At 40.0% G+C, this 24797-nt stretch overlaps 2 protein-coding genes across 2 annotated transcripts in view; one reads left to right on the top strand and one right to left on the bottom strand.

Annotated features, from left to right (window-relative positions):
- The window catches only part of LOC110188919 (lethal (3) 80Fj), a 70934-nt gene that overhangs the window by 27213 nt on the left and 18924 nt on the right, over positions 1 to 24797 (top strand). The window lies entirely within an intron of this gene.
- LOC147644603 (uncharacterized) lies at positions 16298 to 24619 on the bottom strand. Its single transcript, XM_086826122.1, has 2 exons — positions 16412 to 24619; positions 16298 to 16347 (listed from the first exon to the last, which is right to left on the bottom strand). The coding sequence occupies exon 1, from the start codon at positions 17758 to 17760 to the stop codon at positions 16567 to 16569; it is 1194 nt and encodes a 397-aa protein (XP_086682248.1). The 5' UTR covers positions 17761 to 24619; the 3' UTR covers positions 16298 to 16347; positions 16412 to 16566.

The following is a 24797-nucleotide window of genomic DNA, read 5'->3' as shown; positions in this document are numbered from 1 at the left end:
TCAATCAACATTCCGACTCTACAAAAATCCTTGACCTGACAATCAACAACCGGTACAACTGGTATTCTCACATAAACAACCTAAAAACATCCTTCTCCCGTCCCCTTAACATCATTAAACACCTCTCCTCAAGAAAATACAATTGCAACACCGCCTCCCTCATCCAAATCACAAACTCCTTCCTCATATAAGGGCAGCTCTTGGTGCCTTCAGAACAACACCAACATATAATTTGCTGACTGAATCAAAAATAAGCCCTATTCTAATCAGACAAAAATACCACACTGGCAAACTAGCAACTAAACTGATCCACTCGCATGACTCCCCAATCGGCAAATTCCTCAAACCAACAATAAAATAATACAGGTACCCCAGCACAATTGATACAATAATTGACTCCTGCAAAACCCTATCCCTCCATCTCTCCCCTGCTAAAAACTACCCATCCAAAAAATACAACCCAGAAATAATCATAAAAACCACAAACACATCCCTATCCCACTACAACAAAAACACCACACCCCCTATAACCTTCCACCAACTTTTCCACTCTATAAAAAACTCCCTCCCCAACCATCAATTCCTCTACACTGACGGCTCAAAGACTAACGACATTGTTAGCTTTAGCATAACAAATGACCACAATACCATTAAAACCGGACTCCTACCCCAATACTCCTCTGTCCTCACAATCGAAGCTATAGCAATTCTTGAAGCGGTCCAAATCTGCAGCAAAAACTCTGGGAAATTCGATATATGCTCTGATTCCCTATCCTCCTTAAGCAATAACCAACTCCAACAACCACTCATACTACCCCGCCACAATCCGATACATAATCACCAAACTCTTCCCTAAAATTATACTTCTCTGGATCCCAAGCCACATAGGCATAAAAGGGAACGAGAGCGGACAGAACAGCCAGGAAGCTTACAATTATCCACTCATTCTTACCAAAAACCTCAACTCCAAAGATATCACGCAACACCTCAGAAATTACTACAATCACATACAAAAAGATCTGCAAAACCAATGGAACCATTGGTACAAACATATTGCACTCAACACCCCTTCAAACTACTCCCTCAAAACCACAAACCTTAGCAGACAACAACAAATAATAATCAATAGACTACGTCTAGGCCACACACAAATCACACGCCCACTATATGAATAGAACGGTGCAAAACACTTGCCCTTTATGCAACAATGCGACAATAGATATAAAACACATATTAATCGACTGCACTGCACTTTCCCAACACAGAACCTCATCCTTCTCCCACGAAAACCCAACCCAACTCCTCGAAAACCCAACAGAAAACTCAATGAAAATCCTCTCCTTTCTCCACAAAGCCAACCTCATTCACAAAATCTAGCTATTAAGTCCTTTGTATAATATTAAAATCTGTATATATTTAATCGAGCGGTAGGCCACAGCAGCCAATGCTCATTATCCTAAGTTAGCCTTTAGTTTACAACCAACCGCTAGCTTTATATAAATAAATAAATAAATTATATATATTTATGTTAAAAACAATGAAGTAATACCTGCTTTCATTTGGTTCACCTATACATATTAAACTTAAATTTTTACATTCACAGATTTGCATTTTTCATCTATATCTAACGATCGTTCGTATCGCACCAGTATGATACAGTCGTCCGATTTTCATAAAATTTGACACAAAATTGTAGAATATAAAATAGCTATAACTATATTTAATGGCTTTGAAACTGAGAAACAAGTTTGGATAAAAACGGGCAGCCGGACAGATCGACTGGGCTATTGATGCTGATCAAAAATATATATACTTTATATGGTCGGAGATGACTTCCTTCCATAAAAATTTCAAACTTTAGAAAATTATAGTTATTTTTTTATGATATCTGTTATCTGTTATCGAATAATTCTTTGGCAAATATTGCATATCCAGCATTACTGCTAAACTTTGCAACTTGCACCGCACATGCCAAGACTGCCAAGCACAAGTCTTTATCATATTCATATATAGTACTAGCAAACCCAACGAACTCCGTTTCGCCAGATGGCTTCGTTTTATGTAACATTTCGTTTAAAAGATGAAAAATATATTTTTTTATTTTATATTTGAAAAGAAAAAAATTGTATTTCATTTTACAACTGTAATGTAAGGCCAGCATTCAATTCATCTGCAGGCGTTCCACTTGGAATTACTGGCAACATCTGCCTAAAAACGCCTGCCAACAATATCATCAAGCCGCCAAAGATCCTTCAGTGTGAAGTTAAGTGCTTAAAGTGATTTCTTATCTGCCATTGTGCACTAATCCCAAACAAAGAACTTGCATTGCATCAACAATTTTCCCATTGCACTGGATCGGGAAATACTGCATGTTTGAGTATCAATTGTGTTTAAATAGAGTGGCAACTTAAGGGCAGAATGTGGAATACGACCGCCAGACCTAGAAGAGTCGCCGTATTTCCAGATGATGCTAACGCCAAAGTTAGTTGCCAAAATCAATGATATGAGAATGTTTTCCCAGTTTTACGGTCCACTGCTTGCATTAATGTTTCGTATACTTGTTTTTGCTGTTTATTCAGCAACTGCACATTATTTCAAACAAATTTCTGCAATGTATCAACATTTATTGCAGCTCTCGATTTCTTGGTTAAATGCATCGTGCATCGATCGATTTGGCGCAATCAATTCTACTTCAGTAATCAGTAGCTTGCTTAGAAAAGTCAAGCGTTGATCCTCACTCAGAATCAATCATTCATTGTAGATCTCATCGGTGATTTGTATGTCAGGATTATTCGTTTGAATGCGCAAGCGATGCAAGATACCTTCACATATGTCGTCTTTGTATTTGTTTCATAACGGAATTGGTTGTGAAGGAAAACATTTTGTGATGATAATTGCAAACAGCGTTCGTATTTGGTACGCATTTGATAAAACAACTTAATCCTCAAGTGTTAAATCCCAATGAGAATCGTTCTCCAGCAAACCCAATAGTTGACACGGTTCTCGATATGTTTGGCATTGGTGGCCATTCACAGTTATCAAATGCACGAAGGATTTTGGTCTACGTACATTTACCAACAGCAGTCGTAAGTAAAAACATTAATCATTTCTCGGATGAACAGTATACATGCATCAGTGGAAAACAACGTATATCATCGTTGCCTTGAAATTATGTGCTTCACACATTGCAAAGAAGCTAGTTAATGTTGTCGATGGTGGTCTCTCAGCTCGTTGTACCGCATTAGCCTCAGTGAAGTAAACTCTTTAACCATTTTCCAAATGCACTTCATACATGCTTTGTACCAGAGATGGCGCTGTATGTAAAAAAGATTTTCCCGCATTTCTGTTAAAATTTTTCTTTAATTTTTTTTCCTTTTAACCTAACGGACCTCGGGATCTTTCCAACGAATTCAAAACCGGAAATTGGTTCGTGCGCTCTGGAGTTATAGCGTCAGGAAGGAAAACCCCGACTTATTTTTATACCCTTGCAGGGTATTATAATTTCAGTCAGAAGTTTGCAACGCAGTGAAGGAAGCACTTCCTACCATATACAGTACTCGTATACATATATATTCTTGATCAGGATCAACAGCCGAGTAGATCTAGCCATGTCCGTCTGTCCGTTTCTGCACAAACTAGTTTCTCAGTTTTGAAGCTATCTGAATGAAACTTTGTAGTTAGCCTTCTATATACTCTCACTAGTATATATGTCGGAACAGGCCGGATCGTGCGCTTATATCATATAGCTGATATAGGAATGATCGGATCATTTTTACAATAAAAATTATAACACTTTTAGTTTTCAATAAAATTGGATAAATTTTAAAATATAGCCATTTTATTATACTTTATAATTTTGTGTAAAATTATATGAAAACCGGACTACTATATCAGATAGCTCCCATAGGAACGATCGAGAAATTAATACAATTAAATTTATAACTTTTTCAGTTTTCAGCTGATTTTCATCAAATTTAAGTTATAGCCATTTTATATTAGTCTTAAATTCTGTGTCAAATTTCATGAAAATCGGACGATTACATCATGTAGTGCCATACAAACGATCGTTGGATGTAGAGGAAGAATGCAAATCTGTGAATGTAAAGCTGTAAATATAATATGTATATGTATATGTGAATGAAATGAAAGCAGGTATTACCTTATTGTTTTTTAATCATCCGATCATTCATATGGCAGCTATATTATTTAGTCGTCCGATCAGGCCCTTTCCGATTCATACACGAGTGAGAGTATATAGATGACCAAAATTTCATTCAGATAGCTTCAAAACTGAGAGACTAGTTTGCGTAGAAACGTACAGAGGGACAGAAGGACATGGCTAGATCGACTCGGCTGTTGATCCTAATCAAGAATATATATACTTTCTATGGTTGGAGGTGCCTCCTTCACTGCGTTGCAAACTTCTGACTGAAATTATAATACCCTTGCAAGGGTATTTTCACCATTGATAGTGACATGACTCGGTAGTGCTACCCATGGTTCTCTACCTGTAATGTGCAGCCACTTACACCCACGCATGCTAAACTTGTGCACATAAACATTACCGTCCAGAAAAAATTCTCCGTAAACAGTGAAATTGGGAGTGAAATTTATGTTGAATGTGGGGAAAAAGGGAATCTTTAATAAAGACTAGCCGGTGTTTTGGGAGTTTTCCCTGTTCGCCGAACAGTCCACCGCTGCCTCGAAATTTTTACTAGTGTGAGCCTTTTTCATTTATCATTTTTCTGTTCATAACATTTTAATACAGTCCACTCTTCGACTCTTATGCCAATACGTGCGCTTACACATACAATTACGCACTAAACTGTTGGCACAGTTGTAAACGTGAACTTTAAGTGCCAATTCCAGACTTTTCAGATATTTTGATGTCTATTTTTTTAACATTGTCAAATTAAACATTTCTTTATTTAAAGGCACCATTTGTTTTTTTTTTTTTATTAACGTACTAAAAACTATTTTAATTTAAACAAAAACAAAACAAATTTCGTGAAACAAAAGTCTTGGCACACCTAATCTATTTTTTTAAATTTAAAATAACAGTTAATATTTCGTCGGTAGTCCTTTCTTTTTAATCACGTCCGCAAAACGTCTGGGCATAGAATGCACCAATTTTTTAGTAACTTCAACTAAAATAATCAGCCATTTTTCCAATAATGCCTTTTTAAAGTAATTTTTTGATGAAATGTTGTTTTTTCATTCGTCTATCGAGTTCCTCCCACGAATGCTCGATCGGATTTAGGTCCGGTGACTTTGGTGGATTTGGCAGTACATGTGCTCTATAGTGAGTGAGCAACATACGCACTTCGTGAGCACAATGCTTCAGATCATTGTCCTGCATAAATGTGACGAACTTTTGCATTTTGAACTTTGAGGGTTTTTTTTTTAAGTTTTCCTTCAAAATATATGACTTTAGCGCCAAGTCACTTTTATCCAGCTCAGTATTCGGTTTTCTCTATACGTGCTAGCGGCCATCAGAGCGGTAAATATTAAATTTGGGTTCTTCCGAAAATAGTACGTGATCCCGAAATTCAATTGGCTTGCTCAGATACCCTTTAGCATAGACCAAACGCTTTTTCTATTGACATCAGATATGAACGGCTTTCGACTAGCAGCACGGCAATGTAAGTTGGTTTCGTGCAGGACACTTTTTACGGTCATCGGATGAATATCCTTACCAAACTTGGTTTTAACTTCAGCGGTGATCTGGGAGGATGATGTTTTGGAGTCCACTTTGACCTTTCGGATCACCGCGTTGCGTTGCCGGTGACTTAAAGCCTTGGGACGCCCAGATTTAGGTGCGCTCTCCAAGCTTTCGACTCCCTCGTAGCATTGCACGATGCTCCTAATGGAAAATCGGCCTAGTTCCATATTTCGGCTATTTCGCCATACGATTTGACTTCAATGGCAGAAGAGCACTTTGAAAAAGGAAAACTTTTTTTCGACGAAATTTTTGTCTTACAAATTTATAACTTTAAAACAAAAAATCATATCGAAAAAATCCTACGTCATGCCATAGAGGGCGTTATATAGCAGCTGTGTAAAAAATTGTAAAATAATCGGTCTAGCGGTTTTTGAGAAATCATGTACACCGTTTCAAAAAACGTAGTTTTGAGAAAAACTAAAAAAAAAAGAAAAAGAAAGTACTCTAAGGTATACCGGTAGCGCTCACTTCTAATGGCTGTAGAATCCACAAGTAATGAGATATTTTTAAGCCCGATGTCTTAAAATGACCGTAAGAATATTGGCATCAACATTAAGTAAAAAAAAATACGATTTTTAAAAAATGTCAGGGTGGTCTACCCCCTTAACTGAACGCTTAGTTCTTTTGGTTTTTTTGCCGTCGACATTAGCCAGTTAGCTTTTTCTCCTCGAACAAGAATCAAGGGTTTAAACTTCACATTTCCGGCCTTGAAATAATTAAATATTTACGGCTGATAGTTTTATAAATTAATTAGCGTCAATAAGAAGTATAAGCATATAAAAACCAAATAATCAAGATAAATACATAAATAATAAAATCTTAAATTAATACATACAAGTCCGTACTTCCGTCCATTTATAATTATATACTATTGCTCTGAATTTAATAATTTTGTTCGTAAGTATAAATTATTATTTTCTTTTTAGTTCGGTAATTTATAAAAGCGTGTTTTTTTAGTTTTTTTAAATTATTATTTATTTTTATTAAAAATTTATTTCTATGTCTTACATATTGGCAATTGTACATAAAGGTCAACCGCGGTCAAAAACTTAAAATTGCTTAAAAACGAGTATTTTTAACATGGTTACATAAAAAATTGGTCAGATTGATCAAGACTAATTTTTTATTTTCTAATAAATATAATAAATAAAAAATAATAATAAATTTAAAAAAAATCGATGTCAAACACGCATAAACGCAAATAATGTTGTGTTTATCAAAAAAGTAATAAAAAATGTCATGTTTTGTTTTGATGCCAATCTCTTTAACAAAAGGATTTGCTTTGACTTTTGCCTTTTAATATCACACAGAGAATGCAAAGAGTCAATATAAAATGCAAAAGAACGTATGCGATTATCAATATTCGTACAGTTTTAACTTAAATTATCGGCGAGCGACCGGGACTAAAAATTGATTTAATAAATAACTGGTTGATATTTTAAAGTCAAACAAAATACATTATTGAGATAATTCATTGCATAATTCATTAAAACTTATTGTATTACAATTTTTCATAACGCTTCGCTGAAATCAGAGCTTATACTGGTTTCTTGCAAATGTAACTTCTGTTTTGTCGCGTGAGAATGCAGTACATATTTGTGAATATCTTGAAAATAAACAAGGGCCCGAAATCGATCTTTGCACCAATTATAGTGCTAACCAAGAGCTATACGTTTCAATTTTTGTAAAATTAAAGTAAAGTCTTGGCACATGTTTTTTATACCCTTGCAGGGTATTATAATAATAACCTCCGACTATATAAAGTATATATATTCTTGATCAGGATCAACAGCCGTGTCGATCTAGCCATGTCCGTCTGTCCGTTTGTCCGTTTCTACGCAAACTAGTTTCTCAGTTTTGAAGCTATCTGAATGAAACTTTGCAGTTAGTCTTCTATATACTCTCTCTCGTATATGATATATGTCGGAACGGAAATTAAAAAAAAAATTATAACATTTTTAGTTTTCAACAGAATTTGATCACTTGATAATTTCATATTATTCTACAATTTTGTGTAAAATTTTATAAAAATTGGACGACTATATCATATAGCTCCCATAGGAACGATCGAGAAATTAATTCAATTAAAAAGTATAACATTTTCAGTTTTCAACAGATTTTCATTAAATTTGAGATATAGCCGTTTCATACTATTTTACAATTTTGTGTAAAATTTTATGAAAATCGGACTAATATATCATATAGCTCCCATAGGAACGATCGAGAAATTTGAGAGGAATGAGAATGGCGGTGGCAGTTGTCGGAAGACTGACAATCGCGGTGGCGATAACATTTTTAGTTTTCAAAAGAATTTAATCAAATTTAAGATATAGCCATTTCATATTATTCTACAATTTTGTGTAAAATTTTATGAAAATTTGACGACTATATCATATAGCTCCCATAGGAACGATCGAGAAATTAATTCAATTAAAAAGTATAACATTTTCAGTTTTCAACAGATTTTTATCAAATTTGATACATAGCAATTTTATAAGAAATAAAAGAAATTAATAAAATTAAAGATTATAACTTCTTCAGTTTTCACCAGATTTTCATCAAATTTTATAAAAAACAAGAAAGGAAGCTAAATTCGGCACGCCTTGCAGATAGAACTTCTATGAATAAAAAACCATACAATACAAATTATATATCTTTGTGTTAAAAAAACAATGAAGTAATACCTGCTTTCATTTCATTCACCTATACATATTATATTTGCAGTTTTACATTCACTGATTTGCATTTTTCCTCCACATCAAACGATCGTTTGTATGGCACCTATATGATATAGTCGTCCGATTTTCATGAAATTTACCACAAAATTAAAGACTTAAATTAAATGCCTATACCTAAAATTTGATTAAAATCAGTTGAAAACTGAAAAGGTTATAAATTTAATTGTATTAATTTCTCGATCTTTCCTATGGGAGCTATATGATATAGTAGTCCGATTTTCATAAAATTTTATGCAAAATTGTAGAGTATAGTAAAATAGCTATATCTCAAATTTGATCCAATTCTATTGAAAACTGAAAAAGTTAAAAATTTTGTTGTAAAAATTTTCCGATCATTCCTATGGCAGCTATATGATATAGTTGTCCGATCCGGCCCGTTCCGACATATATACGAGTGAGAGTATATAGAAGGCTAACTACAAAGTTTCATTCAGATAGCTTCAAAACTGAGAGACTAGTTTGCGTAGAAACGGACAGACGGACAGACGGACAGAAGGACAGACGGACAGACGGACATGGCTAGATCGACTCGGCTGTTGAGGTGCCTCCTTCACTGCGTTGCAAACTTCTGACTGAAATTATAATACCCTGCAAGGGTATAAAAAACGGACTACTATATAACATAGCTACCATAGGAACGATCAAAAAATGAATACAATTAAAAATTATAACGTTTTCAGCAGATTTTCATTAAATTTGAGATATAGCCATTTTATATCAGTCTTAAATTTTGTGTCAAATTTTATAAAAATCGGACGACTATATAACATAGGTGCCATACAAACGATCGTTAGATGTGGAGCAAAAAGGCAAATCTGTGAATGTAAAACTGAAAATATAATATGTATAGGTGAATGAAATGAAAGCAGGTATTACTTCATTGTTTTTTAATATTAATATATATATTTTATATTGTATGGATTCCTAGTCATCGAAGTTCTATCTGCAAGGGTATATAAACTTCAGCGTGCCAAAGTTAGCTTCCTTTTTTGTTTTTAGTTTGAATGCTTACGAATGTCGCATTCGACACCAGAGAATTGTCCATATACATATATGTATGTATATATAAAAGAAAGTCTTATCGGTTACACCACTTTCAGCTATAATTGGCACAAATCGTTTTTATTGTTTATATTTATTATAAATGAATGTATGTAATGTAATCCACCTAGAAGAAATATTTTTACTGTAAATATATACTGGACTTATTCACTTTAGGGTGTACTATTAAGTGTCCCGTTATATTAATCATCTTTCCTTAAATTTTCAATTTTGTTCAATTCACATAATTGGCACACTTTGATCACAATTCATTGTTTTATTTAAAAACGAAATTTTTTAGATTTTTTGATCTTTTTATGTCATTTGATATTTAATTTATGTTACTTGCAATACATTTGAGCTTAAATAAGTACGAGAAAAATTTTACTTTGACAGAAGAAAGGATTATATATAATCTAAAGGAATTGTTCTAAAAATCGAGTAAAATCATTGGTTGTTTTTGAAAAATGCAAAACTATGCAATTGCATTTTTTTGACCCAGCAGGATATTCGAAAGCAAAGGCCTCGAAAACGACTAAGGGATTGGAAAGGACTCTAGTTCGAAAGAGAAAAAATTACCCTTTTTAGTCTGCTCGTAAAATAAAGCTTGAAATCTTAGATAAATCCAATTAGAAACTATTCAGGAAACTTGTTTCAAGAAAAATAAATGAAACTGGACTCTAGGATACAAAGGAAGAAGGATACAGCTCCTATCAAAGGCAAATATTAAAAAGCGTTGGTTCTCTGCACAGACACAAACTGAGAGTCACTTCATTTTGGAAAAAAAATTTATAAAGTTATGAAAATAAGTTAAATAGGGTGGGACCCAATGGGAAAATTTTTTTTTGGAAATCTAAAAGGCTTAATCTTTAATCCGAGACACCTAACAAAATCAGTTGAGCATGGGGAAGGCAAAATAAAGGATTGGGCTGCAATTTCTAGGCTTGGTATGGTCCTGATCGTCCGAGTAAATGGGATTAAAGATTTATTTTAGTATTTAGACTTATAAAAGAATATTATGGATCAGGAATCTGCAAAGTGGATCCGTATGAGGGATTACGATCCAAATCATTCATCAAGGTTATAGAAGAGGTTTCGGAACAAGCACAAGGTTCAGACCTGAACCGTATCAAGAACTATTAGAATGATGTACTAGTGGTTTTTGGCCAGAAAAATTAAAAATAAAAATGATTTGTGGACTGGGGCTCAAAAAGCCTGATACTCCATCCCAAACGAACATTACCAAAATCTGGTGGAGTTTATAAGTCATATACTTAAAAGCTTTTTATAATAGTGATTACAGTAATTAATAGTATTTCAGTGTTACATTTTTTCATTGAAAATCCTTATAGTTGATCTATAATAACCGTTAAAATGAACTTGTGCCAATTATGTGAACACGCTATTTTTTACATTTTTGTATATTTTTGAAAATAACTCAAAAATTTGATTTTTCTTTGAAATCTTTTTTATGTTTTAAAAAGTTTACTAAACAGTCCACAATATTAGCTTTCCCTTTTTTATTAATATTAAATTAGAAAAACATATTTTAGCTGAAGAAATTTTTTTTGCCAACTATATGACCATAGCTGTATAACTCAAGAACGGCAGAACTTAAAGATACTTTTTATCCCGTTCGACAGCATTCCCGATAAAGCCGTAATGCAAAAAAATACGAAGAAGAACAAGAAATTGCATGCGAACATCGCCGCGATAGTATATTCTCGACTTCGTGCATCTCAATTACGAGATCAAAGTGAAGCAGCCCGTAAAACATATCGGTGGCAATGCGGAATCGTCGAGCGAAAAACAAAGGTCAACAAATAGATAATTTTCGACGCAGGACAAGATATTTATCAAGTGCTGATTTAAATCGAGCATCGTTTTGAAACGATTTCAGCAATGATTACAGCTAGCACCCTAGCGTTTGCATTGGGCAATTGGACGTTGTTTGTGAGTATTGTGGTGCATTAAAGTTTTCCGGAGAAACGGCTGGATTATATTGCCTTAATGGTAAAGTGAAATTGCTGTTGTTGACCTCTCCACATGCCATTGTATTCATTGCTTTGTCGCGAAACACAAGAATAACGCCACTTTTTTGCAAACACTTAAAAATACAATGGTTGTTTCCAAATGACGTCATTTGGGGCAGATATTATCGAAGAACGCTATTTATTTATGTAAAAGAAAGTCGTGTTAACTCAAGAACGGCAAAACAGATTTGGGTGAAAATCGATAGGGAGGTAGCTTAGAGCCAGGAGACGGACATACTTTTTATCCCGTTGACAGAAAAGCGGGAAATCCATCGCAGATATATAGCATTTACTATAAACCAATATATCAAATAAATTAAGTTGTCAAAAAAGTCTTGTGGTATTTTCGCTAGTTGTCGCTGCAAGCGCATACCTTATACCTTTTTAGATAGCTCTTTTCACACGCAAAACGTTTTTGATTGATTGTTAATTCAAACGTAGAGCAGAATAAAGAGAAAATACGGCATATTTTACAGTAGTACTACGATAAAGGCGATAATTCATCTCTATCCGCTTATAAAATTTGTGCCGTTTATGAACCTGACACAGTTTCTATTTCCACCGCACAACCATGGTTTCAAAGTTTTCGTGTAGGTGCTCGAAGACGCACCACGCTCTGGAAGGCCTGTCGTGGAAAATCGCGATAAAATAGCTGAATTGGTCGAAAGAGATCGGCATAGTAACAGCTGGGTATGAGTCATCAAACCGTAATAAACCATTTAAAGAAGCTTTTAGTCACTATGAAGCTCGATGTAAGGGTGCCACACGAATTAACTCAAAAATACATCTTTAAACGTATCGATGCATGCGAAACGCTTCTGAATCGCAACAAAACCGACCCATTTTTGAAGCGTATGGTGACTGGCGATGAAAAGTGGATCACTTACGACAACGTAAGTCGCAAACGGTCGTTGTCGAAAATCGGTGAAGCGGCTCAGACGGCGGCTGACCCTGGATTGACGGCGAAGGAAGGCTCTTCTGTTTGTTTGGTGGGATTGGCAGGGAATCATCCACTGTGAGCTGGATCCAACAATTGGATCCGTCTCTCCGTCTGGCATTCCAATGTGATCCCACTGAGAACTACGGTGATGATGAAAATTTAGATATTGAACCAATAACGACTATATGCCGATACTGCAATGCGTTAAAGTTCAAAAAAACCAAACAAAAAAAAAAACAAAAAAAACGGCTGGATTATGCTGCGCAAGTGGAAAATTTAAACTGGATTAATTACTTTTTAAATATAAAACAAAAAAAATGTTTCTTTATTTTTAATCACCAAACAAAATACATAAAACGAAGCCATCTGGTGGCGTTACGGAGTTAGCCGGATTTCCTAGCTATAAGATAAAAAGACTATGGTAGGTAGGTTGCAGTGGTGAGGCCCAAGGCTGGGGCCTCCAATTAGAGCTTAGCTCCTTTTTGATCCACACCCTCTGTTTCTTTTTTTGTTGTAATACACTATCAGTACCATCCAGAGTCAGCAAGGAAACCTAGGATTGCCGAAACTTTCAGCTTTCCTATGTTTCTCAGTGACTCCATCTGGTAGGCACCGAAGTGGCGAAATCTGATGTGGTTTAGCGCTGGGCAGAAGCATAGCAGATGTTCCGGTGTCTCTTGCTCTGTAGGTTGCTTACAGCTTCTACAGATTGCGTTGTATGGCAGTCCCAGCTTCATTGCGTGCGAACCGATCGCCCAATGTCCCGTGGTGAGTGCCGTGAACCTACTGATATCCCGCTTGCTGTTGGATAGCAGTTCCCTGGTTCGTTTTTCGTCGTACCTCGGCCAGCATTCCCTTGACCTTCTGTGATCACTGTTGCTTTGCCATTCTTTATTGGCTATCTGCCTAAAGTGGTCATGGATCCTCGTCTGGATCGCGTTTAGGGAGATCGGTAATTCGAAGTCAGAACTTAGCCCTGCCGAGCCTGCACGGGCTAGTTCGTCCGCCTTCTCATTTCCTGGGATCTCGTTGTGTCCCGGTACCCAAGTTACTTGTACCTTATTTTTGTCGGCAAGTCTATTAAGGGCCTTCTTGCATTCTGCCACAAGTCGTGAATTCGTTTTCACGGCAGATAGGGATTTTATAGCCGCTTGGCTATCCGAGTAGATTCGAACTCTATTGCCCCTGAGGTCCTGCCTTAAGGAAAGTTCGACTGCTTCCCTTATGGCTAGTAACTCAGCCTGAAAGACCGTCGCTGAGTTAGAGAGATTGAAGGCCTGTTCAATTCTCCAATTTTCAGCGAAGATCCCAGCCCCTACGCCGCAGCTCATTTTTGAGCCATCGGTGTAGAGGGACACCTCGTTCTCCTCTACCACTCTGCCCCTACTCCAGTCTTCCCTTGATGGGTATGATGTCGAGAATGCATTCCCGAATTTCATTTCCGCGATCATGTAGTCGGTCTTAACGTCTGTGTTAATGCCACTGTTTGCAAGGATCTTGCCGTGCCCGGCGCCGTAGTCCCTCCAGCAATTGCTCGCCTTCAGTCTTACTGCGCTCTGTGCCGCAGTGTCCTTCACGAACAGCTCTATCGGCATTATATGCAGGATGGCGTTGAGAGCAGCCGCGGGGCATGAGCGCATTGCACCCACTGCCCCCGCACTCGCTGCCCGTTGCATCCGTGTCAGCTTCGTTCTGTTGTAAGCCCTAGTTAGTGCCGGCCACCATACTAGGGCTCCGTATGTAAGAATTGGTCTTACCACTGCAGTGTAGAGCCATAAAATTATCTTTGGGTGCAGTCCCCATTTGTTTCCAAACATTTTCCTGCAGGAGTAGAATGCGATGCTTGCTTTCCTTACTCTTTCTGCAATGTTATCTTTCCATAAGAGCTTTTTATCCAGGATAACTCCTAGATACTTCGCTCGCTCCGATAGTTTCAGCTCCATGCCATTAATACTGGGCATGTTGAAGGGTGGTATCTTAGTTCTTCGCGTGAAGAGCATAAGTTCCGTTTTAGTGGGGTTGATACCTAGTCCGCAGGTTTTTGCCCATTTGTTTAATCGACCTAGCGCACCCGTCATTATTTCGCTAATAACGTCAGGGTATGGTCCTGAAACGAGCAGTACTACGTCGTCCGCGTAGGCAACTGCTTTGACTCCACCCGTATTGAGGTCTGTCAATATGGCGTTCATATTTGTGAGCCAGAGTAGGGGCGATAGTACCCCGCCCTGAGGTGTGCCTCTCTTCACAGTCCGTGTGAGGTGAGTGCCACTCAGTTCGGCTGTGATCGTCCTGCTCTTTAGCATGACTCCGATCCACTCTCTGATGCCTCTCTCAATACCTAGCAAGTTGAGGGAGTCCAGGATAGAGTCGGGGTTCACGTTATTGAACGCGCCTTCTATGTCTAGGAAGGCTGCCATCGTATATTGTTTGTGTTGTAATGTCTTCTCGACATGATGTACAACTACGTGTAGCGCTGTTTCCGTTGATTTTCCTCTGCGGTACGCATGCTGCGCGTCCGAGAGTTGATGTCCTTCTAGAGATTCTCGGATGTGGACGTCCAGCAGTCTCTCTAGTGTCTTCAGGGCGAAGGAGGTGAGACTTATCGGTCTATAATCCTTTGCTAGGATATGCCCCCTTCTGCCCGGTTTGGGTATGAAAATGACTTTAGCCTCTCTCCACAACAGTGGGATGTGCGTCAGTCTTAAACATGCTTCGTAAATGGCTTTTAGCCATTTGCAGATGCTATCCTTGGCTGATTGTAGCATTGCCGGTATTAAGCCGTCTGGGCCCGGGTTTTTAAATTTATCGAAAGAATCTATTGCCCACTGAATTCGCTCCGTGGTAATGATGTCTTTCGTAGGTGTATCCATTTGAGAGTTCGTTCCCCCCTCGGGTTCCGAGATCACTCTTAGGTTTCCTGGGAAGTGGGTGTCAACTAGTAGCTCTAGTGACTCCTCAATTGTTGACGTAGCAGAGCCGTCTGCTCTGTTGATCAAGGTAGGGCTTATGTGCCCCTTGGCGAGGATTTTGCTTACTCTCGCCGTGTCCTTTATGCCTTCCAGTGACTCGCAGTATTTCTGCCAGGACTCTTTCTTGGCCTTGTATACTGCCTTCTTGTAAATTTTTTGTGCTTCTTTGTATGTTCCCCAGTCCCGGGTTACATAGCTGTGGTTAAAGGCCTTTCTCGCGCTCTTCCTGAGCTCGCTTAATTCCTTTGTCCACCACGGTGGGTATTGCCTCTTCGAGAATGTTAGCTTACAAGTCTCTTTGAAGGCGTTGTTCAGAATGTTAGTTAGGCCCTCGACTTCCTTGTCGAGTGCCTTTGCAGTGGATATGGTCTTGATCCTTCTGCCGTTAACTTTAGATCGGACAATCTCGCTGAAATTGTTCCAATCCGTCTTATGGGGGTTCCTTCTTGGCACCTGTTTCTTAACTGGTGTCGTTAATTCAAAGAAAATGTACCTATGCTCTGAGAAGGAGTGTTCTGTCGATACCCTCCAGTTCTCGACCCTGTAATTGTCCTGCTCTATATGTAATGTGAGGTCTAACACCTCTTCCCAACCTTGAAAATTTTCCGTACTCGGAAAGATGAAGGTCGGCGTATTGCCCTTATTACATATTGTTACGTTTCTACAGATAATATTATCAAAGAGTGACTCACCTCTTTCGTTAGTCTCCGAACTCCCCCAGAGCGTGTGTCTTGCGTTCGCATCACACCCGAGCACCAGGGTCGTCTTCGTCACTTCCGCCCATTGCAGCAGCTTGACTACCGGCTCAGGCGGGGCCGGCTCGTCATGGGCCATGTACGCCGATGATATGGTGACTCCGCTCCCATCCGCCGCCACGAATCTGGCCACTGCTAGGTCAGGTGTGCTGAGGTTGGGACAGAGAAAAGCATTAAAGTGATTCTTAATTACAATGCAAGCTCTCGACCTACCATTCGAGTTTGCGCACAGTAGTGTGTATCCTTGGATTCTCAGTCCAGCGACTTGCCCGTCCCTGGTCCAAGGCTCCTGTATCAGACCGATGTCGATATCCTTCTCCCTTAGAAGGATCGTGAGATTAGCTGAAGCGTGCGAGCTGCGCTTCAGGTTAATCTGCACGATTCTCGACATCGATGTTGGTGGGGGTGGCGTCGGGAGATTTGTCGTCGATGACCATGTCGTCCAACAATTTGTTGGTGTCATCGACCTCCTCCAGAATCTCGTCCGGCTCGGCCAAGAAGACCTTGATCTTGGCCTTCCTGATGCCGTACCTGACCTTGTGGTCCATTGCCTCCAGCTGGGGCAGACAGCGTTGGTTGATCAGCAGGAGGAAAGGCTGACTCGCCTTCATCTCCTGCTCTGCTCTGAGGATGGTCCAGTCCTCTGTATGGATATCTGGGTTCTGGGCCTTCAGACAGGCGATCACCCTTGCATGGTCAGTTTGGCCCTTAGGTAACCAGATGCGAGCTCTGGGTCTCCTTGGGATCTCCCTGGCGTGGACTAGCCTAATCTTAAGGCCAGCCCATGTGTCGCTAATCTTTGCCACACACTCCGCCAGGAAGCTTCGGGAGAACCCGTCGTCGCACCTGATGACCCGGTGCCCTCTGACCACGTCTGAGGAGTCGAAGGAGGGGATGGGGCCGGTCGGCATGCTGACCAACCTGTCGGTCACCATGTCGGCCAACTTGGCCTCAATCTCCTCCCACTTCTCCGACAGCAGGCGACCGTCGTCATGAAGCTCGTCCACCAGTGCCATAGCCAGACTGTCTCTGGCCACCTCGCTGAACTTCTTTGCCTGGCTGACAAAGTTCGTCGCACGCGGCTTGCCCTGTGGGTCCTTCGCTCTCTTAGGCGCGCTTTCGCTCACTTCCTGTGAGCGAATTCGCTTCGCCTTCGAGGGCTGGAACGCCGCCGGGTTTGCCGCTTTGTAGTTCTCGTATTCCGCGATCTCCGCAAGGAATTTGGCTTTGTCCTCGGCATCCCGAGGGTCGGTTTTGCCCTCAGCCTCGTTCTTGGCTATCTTGCCGAGAACGAAGCGGGCTCTGTTAACCCTCGCTCGTCTCTGATGGTGAGACAATTTCGCAATCTCTGAGGTGGTGCTCAGCTGAGCCCCACCTGTGTGTTTCGGTTGGGGAGTGCTACTCGCTCTCCCCTCGGATTGCGACTCTTCTTCGTCGGTCTCCGATACAATGTGAGATGCAGCGACCAGTCTCGGCCTCTGCATCTCCTTCTCGTCCTTCGTTGACAGTTTTTGGGGTTTATCCTCTCCCAGGAGTTCCGAAGCTCGGTTTGTAGAAGTCATAGCATGTCATGATCGCCCGCTTTGCTCGACCTGGCAAGCGCAGCGGGCCAGAGGGGGTTTGGGGCTTTGAAAAGAGGTCGACCGCAGCTTCGCCCCAAAACTGCGGCAAGGCCACTTACGACCCAGGGTTGCCTGGCCCTGGGAAGGCTCCGTGCAGACACAGCTTGGAATTACCCCTCAGCTGCGAACCTGGAAGTCAGTGTGCACGGGTCGCATCACACACCTGACTTGAGGGGAGGCTTGATTAAAGACTGCCTAAGTCCGCCCGACTACAATTGGTCAGCATCCCCGGTCGAGCCTCGACTGGGGACCTGCTTCCAGCCGCCCTCGCTTGGAGAGTATAGTCGCACTACCGATGGTGTACACAGTTACGGCAGATGACACAGTCATCCGTTGATCCCCCTGTGCACCCTATCGGCTGACGGCCAAAAAAAGACTATACTCTGTCGTTTACTCCGTCTTCAGTACTTTAAGTAAAAAGACAAACCGAACGCTTTTAATAACTTTTCTGCTCCGACATATGCACTCCATTGGCAACAATTTAAATGGGTTGTGCCGCCACAACTCATTTGTATTTATTTCGGGATTCTGTTTTTTTTATTTTTTTTTTATTTTACTTATTTTTTTTCTCTATCTCCTTCGAGTCTGTAGGCTTGAAGAGATCCCAATAAGCAACTCCGCCGCCGAGTCCGCTGACTTCAAAGCCCATTATTTTTTATTCCACTGGCAACTAGCGAGAATTCCGTGAATACTATTTCAGTCACTTCTTCGAGACTCAATAAATAATAAATAATATTAAATAATAAAAAGTTTCATTAATGTATTTTATTTTTTATATGAAAAAAAAAAAATTATTGAAATAAGGCCGTTTTTTGCCCGAAGAAACCTATGCAACCCCTTAAGGAAGTTCTTTGCCATACCTGACCGAGGGAATCACTTTGAGGCACACATTTACACTCCTGACTCTTCGGAATCTGAATATTTTATTCCCTACATGTGCCATCGCGGTCAGATGCTTGCTCTGTGGGAAAAGGTGGAAAAGAGCTATGAGTTGCTACGAACTTCTTTCCGTGTCCATTTGTGACAGTTTGTCGTCGTTTGGGTAGCTTCGAGATAGCCAAGATCCGTTTCAGAAATTTATTTTTGTTCTGGTGTGGTTGCTGTAGAGGTTCTAACTTGATTTCTCAACGAGAATACTGTGGATTTATCCAGTAAAGAGTCTTTTAAGTAGTTTTTTTGATCGTATTCGTTACAAAAAAAAACGTGAAGACAGAGACGTGGTTCCGGGGTTCGGTTTGCTCGTCGTGGCTCATCGTTGTGGGATCTGGTCGTCGTCACGTTTCTGTCGGAGGAAGGGATGAATAACTCAAATGCGGGCTATTCCTGGTGTCGGCTACGGACACGATACCTTGTTGTGGTCGGACTCTAAGGACATCCTCGAGAGCAGTTATATTGGGACTTGGAAGTCACCCCAGAGAGAAGTTATTTCTGGAGTCGAAAGTCATCCACTAGAACAGTTATTGTTGTTGAACTCAAAAGAGACCGTTTCGAGAATCGGTCGTTGATGGTCAACAGCCAGTTGAAAATCGTCTTTAACATCCCCAAGAGAACGGATTCGCTCTGAAAGAGCTGCAAGGCACCATCAAAAGTTGCCTGATGTGTCCTCCATTTAAGTTGAGGCTTGGGACTGCCTCCTCGTGTATATGATTTCCTCCAAGCTTTCAAAGATCACACTTCCATATGGGAGAAATCTATCCACAAAGCGCGAAACACCAATATGGAAAGAGTTAGACGCGTTTGTGGTACAGCGCCATCGTACGCTGGAGACCATCGACAAAGTCGGGCGAAGCGGCTCGTGGAATTTTCCGCCAAGGTCGGCCACTGCGAGAGCCCTAGAGTGCCGGCTAAATTTTTCTGACGGCAAGCTGGCTACAGCACACAAAGAGTGCGACCTTTTTTCCAGGAACAATTACCTCGTGCATATATGCGATCAAATCTCGTCCGAAGAAAGCAAATCACTTAAATTGTTTGGCAGGAGGCCACCAGCAATGGGATTGCTCTAGTGCCTACTCCTGCACTTCAGGCACTCATTTCTACCGTTGCCGAGTCTATAGCGGAATCCACCCGCTTCGGAAATGCCAACAGTTCCTCAGGCTAAGTGCTGAGAAGAGGCTCATCAACCTTAATCGTTCCAACTGTTTGGTCCACGAACATTTCCAAGGCAAGTGCCGCAATTGTGACCGATGCAAGACTTCTCATCAGCATCACCACAAGCTCCTGCATATGCTGTTTCCGCACCCCGATCGCAGCATCGGGTCTTTCCGTATTCCTAATTCGCACCATTACTGACCACTCATATAACTGCTATATTTTTGCAATCCGCTCCAAAAAGATATCGCCACTTCACGAACCGCGAATGCTCTGGAGGGCATACGTACCTGAGGTACTTAGTCCTACCAATGCCGAGTGTGCCCCAAAATCCTTCTGCTACGGACGTCGATGTCAGTTTTTTCGGTATCTACGCTTCTTCAGTCAATTCACGGCATTTCTCAACCTCTTCCGGCATTGGTCCATCGCTTTCAACAATCGTCCACCGCGCCTAGGCAATTTTTCGCCGCTTCTTCCGACTGCTCTGGTGTGGATTAACACCTGAACTAAAATTTGTAAGAGGCACGAATATGTTGCATCCCGACTCATTGTGGGGAGAATATTTCGCCAGGAGGCCCTTTGCGTGCGGAGCTTCTGCCCACCGAGCTTCCAAAAGCTCAGCCGCTCTTGCCGTGCCGTATGTCGGACTTTCGTGCAGTGGTCGTCGACGTTCTCCCATTCGCCTCTCTTCGGTATTCGCGATCGCACGTTTCCGTGTTCCCGAGCTTCGCTGCCTCTTAAGCGAGCCGAGGGACGGGTCCGCGCTGTTTTTTAACATCAGTAAGTTATATGTACCGGGTCCGGCACTCGAAGTATAACCAACTTAGCAGGTATCAGCTGCCCAAAAATTAGCTAAATGACAGTTAAGAGTATTGTTTATATACGCAAAGCATTTTTCCAAAATTGAACGCAAAAAATAAATTAGTGATGGAATTCAAACGTAACAGTGTGATTCTTGGTGGGCTCAAACACCTCCAAGTGAATAAAGTTATTGTTTACCGCACCATAACTCTCTACAACGGTACTGGTATCATCAACAAACGTCATGAAGGTGGTCGTCAAAAGGCTGCAAAGTCACGTGATATGGTTCGAAAAGTGAAAAACCTTACAAGATCCAAACTACACTTGATCTCACACCAAAGCAGCAACAAGATAGACTTCAGAGAGCCACAGAGTTGCTTCGCTTGGCCGAAAGCGGCCAGTTCACAAACATTGTGTTTTCTGACGAAGAAAATGATTGCGCAATTCGTTTACTCTCAAAACGATAGTATTTACTTGACCGAACGTTCTTACGAGAATTTGAATCATCAATTGGCCACCAGAAGACAGCACCAGATAATGATTTGGGCTGCTGTAACTGCAGATGGGCGCTCTCCAATCCATTTCATAGAGCCTGCGCCAAGGTCAATGCGAAATATTATCAGGAAAGTATTCTGGACGCTGCTTTAAAGCCGTAGGCAATTAAAAAGTTTGGTGGCAGACCGTGGGACTTGGCACCGTCTCACAAAATTCAAGTGAACCAAGAATGACTGAAAAACAACGTTCTCGAATTCACCAGACACAAATCCAATGGATTTTTCACTTTGGGCCATTTTGGAGAGCAAGGTCCAAACTAAAAAATACACCAGTCTGTAGGCGCTGAAATAAATTATTGTCCGCGAGTGGGCCAAAATACCTGCAGGTCACATTCGGGCAATGCGATTCGTTTTCTTTTTATCGTCTTATCATATCGAGCAAAAGTGATTTGTTTCGAAACTTTCACCTAAAAAACCTGTACCTAAAAAACCTGTTTAGTTTTAACAACTTAACGCCAAGTCAAGCATTTGGGGAAATAGTTAACCAGTTGCCAGAGGGAGAAGTTTGGGAAATGCCCTTTTAAGCTCGGGACTCTAGTACATATAGACTATAAGTACATATAATAAGATTTACAAAAAATTAATTTGACATCAAAACAAACTAGGAAGGAAGCTGAATTCAGCATGCCAGAGTTTGTATACCCCTGGAGATTCGATCATTGATAATTACAATAAAATATTAACTATTTTATTTTGTGTTAAAAAACAACGAAGTAATTCCTACTTTAATTTCGGCCACCTTTACTTATTACAATTACAGTTTTACAGTTACAATTTTACAGTTACCGTTTTACAGTTACAGTTTTACATTCAAAGTTTGACATTTATTTTGACGAATATTACTATACCTCAAATATGATAAAAATCTGTTAAGAACTGTAAAGGTTATAATATTTTTTGTAAAAATTTTCCGATCGTTCTTAAGACAGCTATATGATATAGTGTCCGATCGGCCCGTTCCGACATATGTATATTCGAGTGAGAGTATATAGAAGACTTACTACAAAGTTTCATTCAGATAGCTTTAAAACTGAGAGACTAGTTTGTTTAGAAACGGACTTACAGGCAGATGGACCTGGCTATATCGACTCAGTTGTTGATGCTAATCAAGAATATATCTACTTTATGCGGTCGAACTTTTGACCGATATTATAAGAAGTATAAGAACGATTATTGTGAAAAACTCTTTATAGTACGATATGGCAGTACGCAAAATAATTATAAAACTGATTTACATACAGATGTTATTGTTATAAATAATAGTAAAAAACGAACTATTTTTAAAACATGTTATGTAATTTTAACAAATTTTCTGATGATATTTCGAATCCCTAATCTTCAAAAGGTACTTGTCAAAAAATAAAGTCACTCAAACTCTTAAAAACAAATAAAACCTTCTAGAACTGTAATTTCAGACTCTGAAAATATACATACTCTTAACCACATAGCCACAAGTCCTGGACACTACAGAATGCTCAGCGATATTTTTTTGTTACGTCATATTACATATTTATACCCTGCAGTACCAAAGGTCATCAATAGGCCAATGTCAACAACAATTCATCAGCGTGTCGGCTGCGTTTTCTACCGAGACGACGCTCTCAGTCGGTAAAATTGACAAAAAATTCTCTCTCGCGCTCTCATTTTCTCTCGAAACACATTGGCCTGTCATCAGCAAAACTACGTTTTACCTTTACAAGGAGTTAGAAGTAATATATTTTATCTAGCAATGGTGAAAGAAGGGTTAAATTTTATAAAATTCAAATCATCGCGTGAGAGCTTTAAGTACAGCAGTAAGTCCATATGATAAATATTGGAAATATTTAAAACAGTAAAATTATAGAGTAAGCTGTAGAATTATATAAAAAATAGTGGAATTTATTTTTTTTAAGTAGGGAAACGGTAAAAACGCAACATATAATTGACCGTGTGAAAAGCAATCTGCATCCAAATCTAGACCACACAACTCCATAGATTGATCTTGAGCTTTATTAATGGTCATTGTGAACGCCAAACGGATGGGAAACTGCAATCTTTTGAACTGGAACGGTGTATCAGTCGGGATTAGAGGAATCCTAGGAATGAGGACATCTTCACCTTTGAAAGGACCAGTTATGATCATTGCTTCTACTACGTTGTTCATTAATTTCAATTGATTGCGAGTCGCGTACCGTTGCAGAGTTTCGGCTGATTTATATTCCGGAGCATGAAAATCGGCACACCTATTTTTAATTTCAATATGTGTGGTGGCACTCCAGGCAGATCAAGTGAGTTTAGAAATTCCGTAGGGTAATTAACTGCTTCCTCTGCCTCCACAACGGGGTCTATCGACTTATATGTAATTACGTCAGTTTCTATGCTGTATTGGATTACATGATTGAGCTGGTAGACATCTTTGTTCTTGGCAGCGAGAATCGCTCGTCCACTGAGCCAATCGTGATTCCTATAATTTATTCGGATATCGGGGAACACTTTTTGGATAAGTCCTTCCTTCGATGCAACTAAATTACATAAATTCTCGGGCAATACTGTAATTCTGTAACTGGACACGAATATTCGTCTTCAACTGTAATATACGTACATGTTGCCACAATATAGAATATTTCAGGCAAGCATTTATCTCGTCAGCTGGTGTCGATCGGGAAATCACAGGTAACGTTTGCCTGAAATCCCCTGCGAGCAATATTAACGCATTCCCAAATGGTTGGACAGCTCCACGCAAATCCCGCAATGATCGATCGAGAGCCTCCAGCGATTTTTTGTGTGCCATTGTGCATTCATCCCAAACAATGAGTTTACATCTTTGCAATACTTTTCCCATGCCAGATGCTCTGGAAATGTTGCACGTAGGAGTCTCGATGATTTGCATGTTCAACGGCAACTTCAGCGCTGAATGTGCAGTCCTCCCACCAGTCCTCCCAGGTGTCGCAGGTATTCCAGATGAAGCAAGAGCTAAAGCTATGTCCTTGTTAGCTTGAACCGTAGCCAGAATCAATGTAATGAATGTTTTCCCCGTTCCTCCTGGTGCATCCAAAAAGAAGATGGCTCCAGCCCCAATATTTATCTTTTGCATGACATGATCATAAACCATTCTTTGTTCATGGTTTAATTGGACATATAACTGGAGATCATGACTGTTGTAATTCTGCTCACTGCGCAAATCGACATCAAATGCTGCAGTCGCAGTTCGGGCAGGTGCTGGCATTCCCAATTGACTTAGCACTTTATTTGCAATAGCTAAGCAATTGTCTTCAATCCTTATCAAAGTTTCATTGTAAATTCCTTCTGTCAATTCCATGGTCATGTCAGAATTTTCTAGACGTACTCTGTGCAAAATATAATCAGCCATATGCGAACGATATCTTTCCCATAACTCTCTTGGAGATGAAGGGAAGCAAGCAGTCAATGTGATTGCAAACAATGAGCGAATTTGGTCCGGATGTGCCGTGTTGCACGCATCATGAATGCAGATATCCCACTGTTGGTCGTTCTCCAACAAATTTAAGGCTTGGCACGCACTGCGGAAGGTGGCAT

The sequence above is a fragment of the Drosophila serrata genome, unplaced genomic scaffold (assembly GCF_035046125.1).
Source record: "Drosophila serrata isolate PLE 108 unplaced genomic scaffold, ASM3504612v1 contig_134, whole genome shotgun sequence".
NCBI classification, from domain to species: Eukaryota; Metazoa; Arthropoda; class Insecta; order Diptera; family Drosophilidae; genus Drosophila; species Drosophila serrata.
Note: the sequence above shows the minus strand (reverse complement) of the source record. Positions and strands in the feature narration are given on the sequence as shown.

Excerpts from the sequence above, each read along its gene's own strand:
- LOC147644603 (XM_086826122.1), bottom strand. The coding sequence starts at position 17,760 with ATGACTTCTACAAACCGAGCTTCGGAACTCCTGGGAGAGGATAAACCC.